Source organism: Babylonia areolata, chromosome 28, assembly GCF_041734735.1.
Source record: "Babylonia areolata isolate BAREFJ2019XMU chromosome 28, ASM4173473v1, whole genome shotgun sequence".
In the NCBI taxonomy this organism is placed as follows: domain Eukaryota; kingdom Metazoa; phylum Mollusca; class Gastropoda; order Neogastropoda; family Buccinidae; genus Babylonia; species Babylonia areolata.
In genome coordinates, this window is record NC_134903.1 from 4,280,821 (window position 1) to 4,293,805 (window position 12,985).

Sequence of the window (12,985 nt, forward strand, 5' to 3'; positions counted from 1 at the left end):
TTCATTGATGGCTTGATGTAAAAAACCAATTGTCGCTTATTCAATTTACCAACATGAAATAAAATCTTCATTTGACTTGATAAACACACACACAGAGTGACACTCACACAGATACACATACACACACACACACACACACACAGTGACACACATAGTGACACACACACACACACACACACACACACACAGTGACACACAGTGATACACACACTGACACAGTGACACACACACACACAGTCACACACACCAAACATACACACACACACACAGTCGCATACACACACACAAAGACACATCACACACACACACAGATTCACACACACACAGAGTCACACACACACACACAGTCACACACACCAAACACAAACAGGCACACACACACACACACACACACACAGAGTCACATACACACACACAGTCACACACCACACACAGTGACACACACACACACACAGTCACACACCACACACACACACAGTGACACACACACACACAGAGTCACACACCACACACACACACACACACACACACACACACAGTGACACACACACAAACACACACACACCTCCAGCAGGAAAGGCAGTACAGGTACGAAGGCAGCAGCAGACAGGATTGTCAGGTAACGTACACAGTGAAACCTCAGGGGATAATACTGCGCTGTGGGCTGCAACCTGCCCACATCAAAAACACACCCACTGAACCAGTTAACACAAATCACATTCACTGAACCAGTTAACACAAATCACATTCACTGAACCAGTTAACACAAAACACATTCACTGAACCAGTTAACACAAAACAACACATCCACTGAACCAGTTAACACAAAACACATTCACTGAACCAGTTAACACAAAACACATTCACTGAACCAGTTAACTGTTAACACAAAACAACACATCCACTGAACCAGTTAACACAAAACAACACATCCACTGAACCAGTTAACACAAAACAACACATCCATTGAACCAGTTAACACAAAACAACACATCCACTGAACCAGTTAACACAAAACAAAACATCCACTGAACCAGTTAACACAAAACAACACATTCACTGAACCAGTTAACACAAAACAAAATATCCATTGAACCAGTTAACACAAAACAACACATCCACTGAACCAGTTAACACAAAACAAAATATCCATTGAACCAGTTAACACAAAACAACACATCCACTGAACCAGTTAACACAAAACAACACATCCACTGAACCAGTTAACACAAAACAACACATCCATTGAACCAGTTAACACAAAACACATTCACTGAACCAGTTAACACAAAACAACACATCCATTGAACCAGTTAACACAAAACAACACATCCATTGAACCAGTTAACACAAAACAACACATCCATTGAACCAGTTAACACAAAACAACACATCCACGGAACCAGTTAACACAAAACAAAATATCCATTGAACCAGTTAACACAAAACAAAATATCCATTGAACCAGTTAACACAAAACAACACATCCATTGAACCAGTTAACACAAAACAAAACATCCATTGAACCAGTTAACACAAAACAACACATCCATTGAACCAGTTAACACAAAACAACACATCCATTGAACCAGTTAACACAAAACAAAATATCCATTGAACCAGTTAACACAAAACAAAATATCCACTGAACCAGTTAACACAAAACAAAATATCCACTGAACCAGTTAACACAAAACAACACATCCACTGAACCAGTTAACACAAAACAACACATCCATTGAACCAGTTAACACAAAACAACACATCCATTGAACCAGTTAACACAAAACAAAATATCCATTGAACCAGTTAACACAAAACACATTCACTGAACCAGTTAACACAAAACAACACATTCATTGAACCAGTTAACACAAAACAACACATCCATTGAACCAGTTAACACAAAACAACACATCCATTGAACCAGTTAACACAAAACAAAATATCCACTGAACCAGTTAACACAAAACAACACATCCATTGAACCAGTTAACACAAAACACATTCACTGAACCAGTTAACACAAAACAACACATCCATTGAACCAGTTAACACAAAACACATTCACTGAACCAGTTAACACAAAACAACACATCCACTGAACCAATTAACACCAATCAGAATCAGAATTCATATCACATATCTTTCAGGTTTCATACATGTTTTTCCATCACACATACAGTAAAAAGCTTGTTACTAAAATGCATTAAAACACCATACGGGGCCAAAAATTAGAAACAAGCATACTGGAAATCTGGATAAGAGGCATGGTATTTTGATCATACTTCTGTAGGCTTTTTCCCCTTTTGTGAACAGCACACCATACTACCCACCACAACCCCCACCACACCACACCTCCCACTACACCACACCCCAACACCACAACACACCACACCCCACCATAACACACCACACCACACCCCACCCCACCACACCCACCATAACACACCACACCACACCCCACCCCACCCCACCCACCACACCACACCACACCCCACCACACCCCACACCACTCCACACACCCCAGCAAAGCATATGACATACCTGACAGTGCCGGTGATGACCTGCACCACTGCACACCACACCACACCACACCAAACACCACACCACACCACTTCACACACCACACCACACCACTCCACTCCACACCACACCACTTCACACACACCACACCCCACCCCATGCACCACACCCCACCCCACCCCACCACAGCAAAGCATGTGACAGACCTGACAGTGCCGGTGATGACCTACACCACACCACACCACACCACACACCACTTCACACACCACACCACACCACCCCACAATGTGACAGACCTGACAGTGCCGGTCATGACCTGCACCACACCACACCACCCCACACACCACACCCCACCCCACCCCACACCCCACCCCACACACCACACAGTGTGTCAGACATGAGAGTGCCGGTGATGACCTGCACACCACACCCCACCCCACACACCACACCACTCCACACCACACCACTTCACACACCACACCACACCCCACCCCACCCCACCACAACACACCACACCACACCACTTCACACACCACACCACACCCCACCCCACCCCACCACACCACACCCCATCCCACCCCACCACAACACACCACACCACACACCACACCTCCCACTACACCACACCCCAACACCACAACACACCCCACCCCACCACAACACACATCCACCCCACCCCACCCCACACACCCCACCCCACAGTGTGACAGACCTGACAGTGCCGGTGATGACCTGCACCAGGGGGAACAGCAGGGGCTGCAGCACAGGACTGGGGTGGGCCGTCACCAGCAGCTGTGTCCACAGACCCAGACTGAGGATGTACTGCCAGTTGTACACCAGCTGGTACATCTCCTGAAGTACACAACAACAACGCACAGTGTCACATAGTTGTACATCTCCTGAATCATAATCATCATCATCATCAAAATGAAAATAACCATCATCATCATAATCATGATCACCATAACAATAAAAAAAATCATCATCATCATCTTATTATCATTATTATTATTATTAGAATCATGATAATTTTTTAAAAAAACAAACAAAAAAAAAGAAAGAAAATCATTATAATTACACATACATATATATATATATTTTTTTTACAATTTTTTTTGTATATGATATGATTATCATAAAATGTAACACACAAAAACAATTGCTTCTTCACACCTTTTTCTTCATGATGCTTTATATAATTATTATTATTATTATCATTATTAATGTTATTTTCATTATAAATTATAATTATATTTATCATGAAATATAAATGCAGAAAAACACTTCACTCTCCACACATTCTTCATGGAGCTATTTATAAAACATCATTATTATCACTATCATAATTATCATCATGAAATGTAAATGCAGAAAAACTCTCCACACGTTCTTCACAGCACTATATATATAACATCATTATTATCACTATTATAATTATCATTATGAAATGTAAATGCAGAAAAAAACAAACTTTTTCTCCACACATTTTTTGTGGAGCTACATAGAATACAATTATTATCACAATTATAATTATCACAGGCGCAGCACTCAGCTTATATCACAGATTGACATAAGCTTACAGTTGGGCCAACAGCAAAGTGAGAGCTGTATGATCAATGGTTTCTCCACTGCAATGGGAAATCTTTTACAGCTTTGCCTTTTGTGAAGGACTATGACTCTCAAACTAGAAGGCAAAATTGCACTGGCTCTTAGTGCTGCAGCCTTGGGGGCTAGCTGGCCTTTGGGAACCATCCCAACACCGACTCTCCTAAAACCCTCGTGGCCGAGAGAGTGGGGATGTAACTTGGGCAAGACACTCTCCACTATAATCAAATTCTAACCCAAATAGTCGGGACAGCAGCTGCCTCCTCTGCTGTTCTGATGGTCATAGTCGGACACGACTGACTATCATACAATTATCATCATCACAAAACATAAACAAAGCGATCCCCGCACTTTTTTCTTGGTGGTGATGGCGTTGCGGAGGTGGATGGCCAGCTGGCGGATGTAGACGAAGGCGTGTTGGTACGCCAGGCTCTCCTGTGTCAGGAACATCTCCACCAGGGAGCGCTGCATGAAGGTGATCATGGGCAGCGAGGTCGGCGACACAAACTTGCAGTTGTTCACGTAGGCCATGTACATTTGCTGGAAGGAGAGGGGAAAAGAATCGTTGTGACTGACAAAAAATTAAAAATAAATAACTGGACATTTATCAGTGCTTTCCTCATTGCACAAAGCGCTTTACAATCCACACACACATGCATACCAAACACACTCAGTCCTAAACTCACAATCATGCACAATAAACATATATATGTGCATACAAACTCGTACATACAATACATACATATATTAGACGCACACACAATACAGCATTACAAATATACCTACACAATCAACTAACTAGAGAGTCTAGAGGAAATGCTGCTGGAAGAGGAAAGTCTTGAGGTTAGATTTAAAGGAAGGCAGTGAGGGGCTGTGACAGACGTGGTGAGGCAGAGAGTTCCATATTTGAACAGCAGATGATGATTAGCGTGCACGCATGTTCGAATGCTGGGGAAATAAATCATGTTTGCATTTCTTTCTTTTTCTTAAGTCACCACCAATGGAAAAGAAGGGAAAAAGATTTGCTGTGATTAGTGTGCATGTATGTTCAAACACTGGGGAAAAAACCACCCCACCCCACCCCCTCCCTGACCTACCTTCTGTACATACCCCATCCCCTCACCCACCCCACCCCACACTTCCGCAACCACCCCAACCCTCCACCCCTCTCAATTTCCTTCAGTGCAGGATGCACATACCCCCCCCCCCCCCGCCCCCTCCCCCCCCTGACCCCCCACTTCCCCAACCCTCCACCCCCCTCACCTTCCTTCAGTACAGGAGATGCACATACCCCACCCTCTCCCCCACCGCCCACCCACCCCTATCCCCTCCACCCCAACCCCGCCACCCTGACCCCGGACCTACCTTCAGCGTGGGGTCCAGGTGCGTGTCCGGGTGCAGGCGCACCAGTCTGTTCAGACAGAGGAAGGCGATGACCCGCGTGGCTTCCTCCCCCGTGCTCCACAACTTCACCAGTTTCTGTCAGACAGGTCGGGGTAAAAACACTGATGTACCAATCCTGGAGTACAGTAATGAAGTATGGGCACTCTCTTCCTCTGTTAACCCATTTCTGTCAGACAGGTCGGGGGAAAAAAACACTGATGTCATGTCATTCTCTTCCTCTGTTATTAACCCATTTCTGTCAGGTAGGATAAACACTGATGTCACGTCACTCGTTTTCTCTGTTAACACGTTTCTGACAGGAAAGAACACTGTCGCTCTCTTCCTCTGTTAATCCATTTCTGACAGGAAAGAACACTGTCACTCTCTTCCTCTGTTAATCCATTTCTGACAGGAAAGAACACTGTCGCTCTCTTCCTCTGTTAATCCATTTCTGACAGGAAAGAACAGGAAAGAACACTGTCGCTCTCTTCCTCTGTTAATCCATTTCTGGCAGGAAAAAACACTGTCGCTCTCTTCCTCTGTTAATCCATTTCTGACAGGAAAAAACACTGTCGCTCTCTTCCTCTGTTAATCCATTTCTGACAGGAAAGAACAGGAAAGAACACTGTCGCTCTCTTCCTCTGTTAATCCATTTCTGGCAGGAAAAAACACTGTCGCTCTCTTCCTCTGTTAATCCATTTCTGACAGGAAAGAACAGGAAAGAACACTGTCGCTCTCTTCCTCTGTTAATCCATTTCTGGCAGGAAAGAACACTGTCGCTCTCTTCCTCTGTTAATCCATTTCTGGCAGGAAAGAACAGGAAAGAACACTGTCACTCTCTTCCTCTGTTAATCCATTTCTGACAGGAAAGAACAGTCACTCTCTTCCTCTGTTAATCCTTTTCTGGCAGGAAAGAACACTGTCACTCTCTTCCTCTGTTAATCCATTTCTGGCAGGAAAGAACACTGTCGCTCTCTTCGTCTGTTAATCCATTTCTGGCAGGAAAGAACAGGAAAGAACACTGTCACTCTCTTCCTCTGTTAATCCATTTCTGACAGGAAAGAACAGTCACTCTCTTCCTCTGTTAATCCATTTCTGGCAGGAAAGAACACTGTCGCTCTCTTCGTCTGTTAATCCATTTCTGGCAGGAAAGAACACTGTTGCTCTCTTCGTCTGTTAATCCATTTCTGACAGGAAAGAACAGGAAAAAACACTGTCGCTCTCTTCGTCTGTTAATCCATTTCTGACACTAAGGTCAGGAAAAAACATTGACATTGTGTCAATCTCTTCCTCTGTTAACCCATTTCTGACAACCTGGGGAAAAAAAACACTGATGTCACACTCTTAGTTCTATACTCTATTGTTAACCCATTTCTGACAGACAGATCAGGAAAAAACACAGACATCACGTCACTCTCTTCCTCTGTTCATTCATTTCTGTAAGTAGGCCTGGAGAAGTTACTGACATCACGTCACTCTCTTCCTCTGTTAACCCATTTCAGACAGCAGGTCAGGAATAAACACTGATGTCACATTACTCTCTTCCTCTGTTAACTCATTTCTGACAGGTCAGGAAAAAAAACTGACGTCATGTCACTCTCTTCCTCTGTTAACCTATTTCAGACAGCGAATCTCATGTTCACTCATATACACAAGAGGGCTTTTACTTGTATGACCGTGTTTTTTTTTAACCCCTGCCATGTAGGCAGTCATACTCCGTTTTCGGGGTGGTGCATGTTCAGCAGGTTCTTGTCCCCATACTCCAATGAGACAGGTGCAATAGCTCAGTGGTTAAAGTGTTGGACTTTCAATCTGAGGGTCACGGGTTCGAATCTCAGTAACGGTGCCTGATGGGTAAAGGGTGGAGATTTTTCCGATCTCCCAGGTCAATATACGTGCAGACCTGCTTGTGCCTTAACCCTTTCATGTGTATACACAAGCAGAAGATCAAATACGCACGTTAAAGATCCTGTAATCCATGTCAGCGTTCAGTGTGTTATGGAAACAAGAACATATGTACCCAGCATGCAGAAACCCCGAAAACAGAATATGGCTGCCTACATGGCGGGGTAAAAACAGTCATACACGTAAAAGCCCACTCATGTACATACACGTGAACGTGGGAGCTGCAGCCCACGAACGCAGAAGAAGAAGACCCCATTGAACATTGACATTGCTCAGGGGATCTTTTATATGCATATTTAATCTCCTGCATTTGTACACACATGAGCAGGCAGTGTAGCACACCACAAGCTGTAAAGTCTTATCTTTAAGGGAACCTTGGAGAGCTTTGGGAGGCACAGCACACCACCAGCTGTTAAGTCTTAAACTGATGAAGGAGGAGGATGACAATGATGATGATGGCGAGAGTAAGTCTTACCTTTAAGAAGACCTTGGTCAGCTTTGGGAAGGCAGCGTAACACACCACCAGCTTGTGGATGTGTTTCAGCACCACGTTGACCATGTAGGAGTCAGAGAACTCTCCACTCAGCTGCACAGCACGAGGGGGTGTTTGTTATATCATGTCATGTCATGTCATGTCATGTTGTATCGTATTGCACTGTATTGTATTGTATTGATTTGCATTGTATTGTAGTGTATTGTATTCTATTTCTCTTTTTGTCACAACAGATTCCTCTGTGTGAAATTCAGGCTGCTCTCCCCAGGGAGAGCACGTCGCTACACTACAGTGCCACTCATTTTTTTTTTGCAGTTTTATTTGTTTTTCCTATCGAAGTGGATTTTTCTACATCATTTTTTTGCCAGGAACAATCCTTTTGTTGCCTTGGGTTCTTTTACATGTGCTAAGTGCATGCTGCACATGGGACCTCAGTTTATCTTCTCATCCAAATGACTAGCGTTCAGACCACCACTCAAGGTATAGTGGAGGTGGAGAAAATATCGGCAGCTGAGCCGTGATTCAAACCAGTGCGCTCAGATTCTCTCGCTTCCTTATATCATATCACATCATACCACATCACATCACATCATGCCATATCATATCATATCATAATGTCATGTCTTATCATGTCATATCATATGTCGTGTCACATCACATCACATCATGCCATATCGTATCATATCATAATGTCATGTCTTATCATGTCATATCATAATGTCATGTCTTATCATGTCGTATCATATCACATCATATCATATCAAGTGTCACGGCTTTTAGGTTTTATCAGCCTTTTGCCTGATCATTAGGATAAAAAAGAAAAAAAATGTTTTAACTATTTATAAGAGTGCGCAATTAATAATGTTATGGCTAGTTTTCAGCAGAGAAATTTATTTGGAAGCCATAATCCTTCCAGTGTTTCTCTTCTTTTTTTCATTTTTTATTGTCAAGTGTTCCTGCAGTGACAATGTGACTGGGGAGGTCATTTCTCAAGTTAACAACACTGTTAGTAAAAGAAGAGAGAGAAACAGTGTGATTTGGTGAATGCCTCAGTCAGTTTTAGTAGGTGTCCCCTGGTATAAGTACCAACATTTTGAGTTAAAATATTTTGTGCTGTGCTCTTATCATAATGTCCATGTGAAATTTTACATGGCTTAATCATATCGACTCATAACCTGAGATAAATCTTCACACTCCCCCGAAGAGCTCTCCACTTCCTGTTCTTCTTGGAGAACACACACACACTGTGACACACACACACACATACACACACACTGTGACACACACACACTGTGACACACACACACACACACACACTGTGACACACACACACACTGTGACACACACACACACTGTGACACACACACACACTGTGACACACACACTGTGACACACACACACACACTGTGACACACACACTGTGACACATATACACACACTGTGACACACACACACACACACACTGTGACACACACACCCACACATTGTGTGACACACACACACACTGTGACACACACACCCTGTGACACACACACACACACACACTGTGACACCCCCCCCACACACACACACTGTGACACACAAACACACACACTGTGACACACACACACACACACACTGTGACACACACACACACACACACACTGTGACACACACACACACACACTGTGACACACACACACACACACACACTGTGACACACACACACACACTGTGACACACACACACACACACACTGTGACACACACACACACACACTGTGACACACACACTGTGACACACACACACACTGTGACACACACACCCACACACTGTGACACACACACCCACACACTGTGACACACACACACACTGTGACACACACACACACACACTGTGACACACACACACACAATGTGACACACACACACACACACACACACTGTGACACACACACACACCACACACACACTGTGACACACACACACAATGTGACACACACACTGTGACACACACACACACTGTGACACACACACACACTGTGACACACACACACACACTGTGACACACACACACACACTGTGACACACACACACACACTGTGACACACACACAATGTGACACACACACTGTGACACACACACACACTGTGACACACACACACACACACACTGTGACACACACACACTGTGACACACACACACTGTGACACCCCTCCCGCCCCAGCCCCCCCCCTCCCCCCCCACACACACTGTGACACACACACACACCCACACACTGTGACACACACACCCACACACTGTGACACACACACACACACACACACTGTGCCACACCCACACACAGACTCTCTACCTGCAGCATGGTGACACAGTAAGTCTTCACAGTCCCCCGGGCAGCCTTCCACTTCTTGTTCTTCTTGGAAAACACCTGCTGCTGGTCGCCCAGGGACCTCAGGGTCAGCAGTGACTCCAGCAGGGGCACGACCCCCGTCAGACACAGGCGCATGACGGCGTTGAACGCCGCGTTCGTGTCCACGCGGTAACATGTCCCCACCTCCACCGTCATCCCAGCATGCTTTGCGGCCGCCGCAAGGGCCCCTACCCACTGTCGGAGTGTTTCCACGCTCGGCGACTCCTGCCGGGAGTGTAGGGTTTGGGTGGGTTTATTTGACAGACTTGCACAGTTGCAGTTTGCTTGTCATTTTTGTGATTTATTTTGTTTATGGCTGTCTAGTTTAAGTAATTTTTTTAAATGAACATGTCCAATGTTTGTTTATTCTTTAATCCATAACAGATAATAACATAATATGCATTTACTTTTTTGCACTTGCAATGCAAAGTACATTTAACAACACATGTGGTATGGATAAGACACAGACTTCTGTAGTATAAGCTGTCGATACAAAGGCACAAGCATATATATAACACAAACAGAAATGTTGATACAAAGACAAAAGCAGATATATATCTAACACAGATACAAATGTCGATACAAAGACAAGCATCTATAACATATCTCAAATAGAAATGATATAAATACGCAACCATATATAACACAGATATGGGTCTGTAAATATAAAGACACAAACATATATAACACATATAGAAATGTTGATACAAATACACAGGCATAGATACAAAGATAAGCATGTGTAACACATCTCATATAGAAATGATATAAATACGCAAGCATATATAACACGTATATGGGTCTGTAAATATAAAGACACAAACATATATAACACATATAGAAATGTTGATACAAACACACAGGCATAGATACAAAGATAAGCATCTATAATACATCTCATATAGAAATGATATAAATACGCAAGCATATATAACACGTATATGGGTCTGTAAATATAAAGACACAAACATATATAACACATATAGAAATGTTGATACAAACACACAGGCATATATATACTGTATACAGAAATCAGGCTGGGGAATTGTCCAGGAGAGTTTCCTCTGAAAATTGGCCTGGGTCCAGAGGTTGCCTTAGGCCCTTGGTTTTTGGGCCGAAAATGAAATTAGTGATTTTGATTTTTAAAACGTTTGGGTGGGCCTCTTCTCTGTGTGTGTATGTGTGTGCATGTGTGTGTGTGTGTGTGTGTGTGTGTGTGTGCATGCTTGTGTTGTTTTCAAGGGCAATGTATTTGTATTTGCATTTCATTTTATCACAACAGATTTCTCTGTGTGAAATTCGGGCTGCTCTCCCCAGGGAGAGCGCGTCACTACACTACAATGCCACCCATTTTTTTGTATTTTTTCCTGCGTGCAGTTTTATTTGTTTTTCCTATCGAAATGGATATTTCTACAGAATTTCGCCAGGAACAACCCTTTTGTTGCCGTGGGTTCTTTTACGTGTGATAATTGCATGCTGCATACGGGACCTCGGTTTATCGTCTCATCCGAATGAATTTGGGACACAAGTTTGCACCGAACCAATATAACTGACCAACTGGTCTCTACAGACAGGCATGTGTGTTGGTCGAGGAAAGAAATGGGGAAGGTGGATGACTGGAAGGAGGAGGGGGTGGGTACGTGACTGGTTATGTCACTTTCAGCAGTCAAGGATTCTCAGCTAGTGCTAGTGGTCAGTGTCTTGGCTCAATGCCAAATGCCCCCCCCACCCCCCTCCCTACAGCCCACCAATGGTGGAAGAGACTCAGAGAGAGGGGAGGGGAATGACCATACACCTCTAGGCAAATTATGAATGTGAAGTTTCACTGTTTGCGTGAGGGAGGAGAGCCAGGGGGGAGGGATTTTTTTTTTCCCTCTGAAAAAAACAAACAAACAAAAAAAAACAAAACAACCAAACATTCCCTCTGAAATAAACCACTGAAAATAGCTGATCTGCTCTGCTGAGAGTTCCCCAGCCTGAGAAACTGTTGATACAAACTCTGAAATAAACCACTGAAAATAGCTGATCTGCTGAGAGTTCCCCAGCCTGAGAAACTGTTGATACAAACTCTGAAATAAACCACTGAAAATAGCTGATCTGCTGAGAGTTCCCCAGCCTGAGAAACTGTTGATACAAACTTGCCAAACATACAGTATCAAAAAACAGTGCAACATCCACTCACAACTCACACACCTCTCTCCCCTCACCCCCCACCCCCCCTCTCCACCCACACACATTTTCTCACCTGTGCTTGCTGTCTCCATGATTTGATCATGTTGGCTGTGATCAGTTTTTTCTTGGATTTCGGCTTTTCCCCATCACTGCCACTGTCCCCATCATCGTCATCGTCATCATCGTCATCTTCATCACTGGCCACCTGGAAAGTGACGTTTCATTAACAATGTTCATATTCTGCCCTAACAAGATATTTTTGTTGTTTTTTTTTTCCTTCCATTCACATTATACAACAGAAAAAGGGTCTTTCTTACCTGTGATATTGGGTTTGATACTCAACAGAAAAAGGGTCTTTCTTACCAGTGATATTGGGTTTGATACTCAACAGAAAAAGGGTGTTTCTTACCAGTGATATTGGGTTTGATACTCAACAGAAAAAGGGTGTTTCTTACCAGTGATATTGGGTTTGATACTCAACAGAAAAAGGGTGTTTCTTACCAGTGATAT

At 43.6% G+C, this 12,985-nt stretch overlaps 1 protein-coding gene across 1 annotated transcript in view; it reads right to left on the minus strand.

Moving 5' to 3' along the window:
- Window positions 1–12,985, minus strand: part of LOC143301830 (nucleolar complex protein 2 homolog) — a 30,346-nt gene that overhangs the window by 11,795 nt on the left and 5,566 nt on the right. The window contains exons 4-10 of the mRNA XM_076616238.1: window positions 12,549–12,680; window positions 10,247–10,528; window positions 7,895–8,005; window positions 5,497–5,610; window positions 4,483–4,671; window positions 3,239–3,378; window positions 566–671 (exon numbers count right to left, since the gene is read on the minus strand). Of these exons, the coding sequence (XP_076472353.1) occupies window positions 566–671; window positions 3,239–3,378; window positions 4,483–4,671; window positions 5,497–5,610; window positions 7,895–8,005; window positions 10,247–10,528; window positions 12,549–12,680 (1,074 nt within the window). The remainder of the gene's footprint in view (window positions 1–565; window positions 672–3,238; window positions 3,379–4,482; window positions 4,672–5,496; window positions 5,611–7,894; window positions 8,006–10,246; window positions 10,529–12,548; window positions 12,681–12,985) is intronic.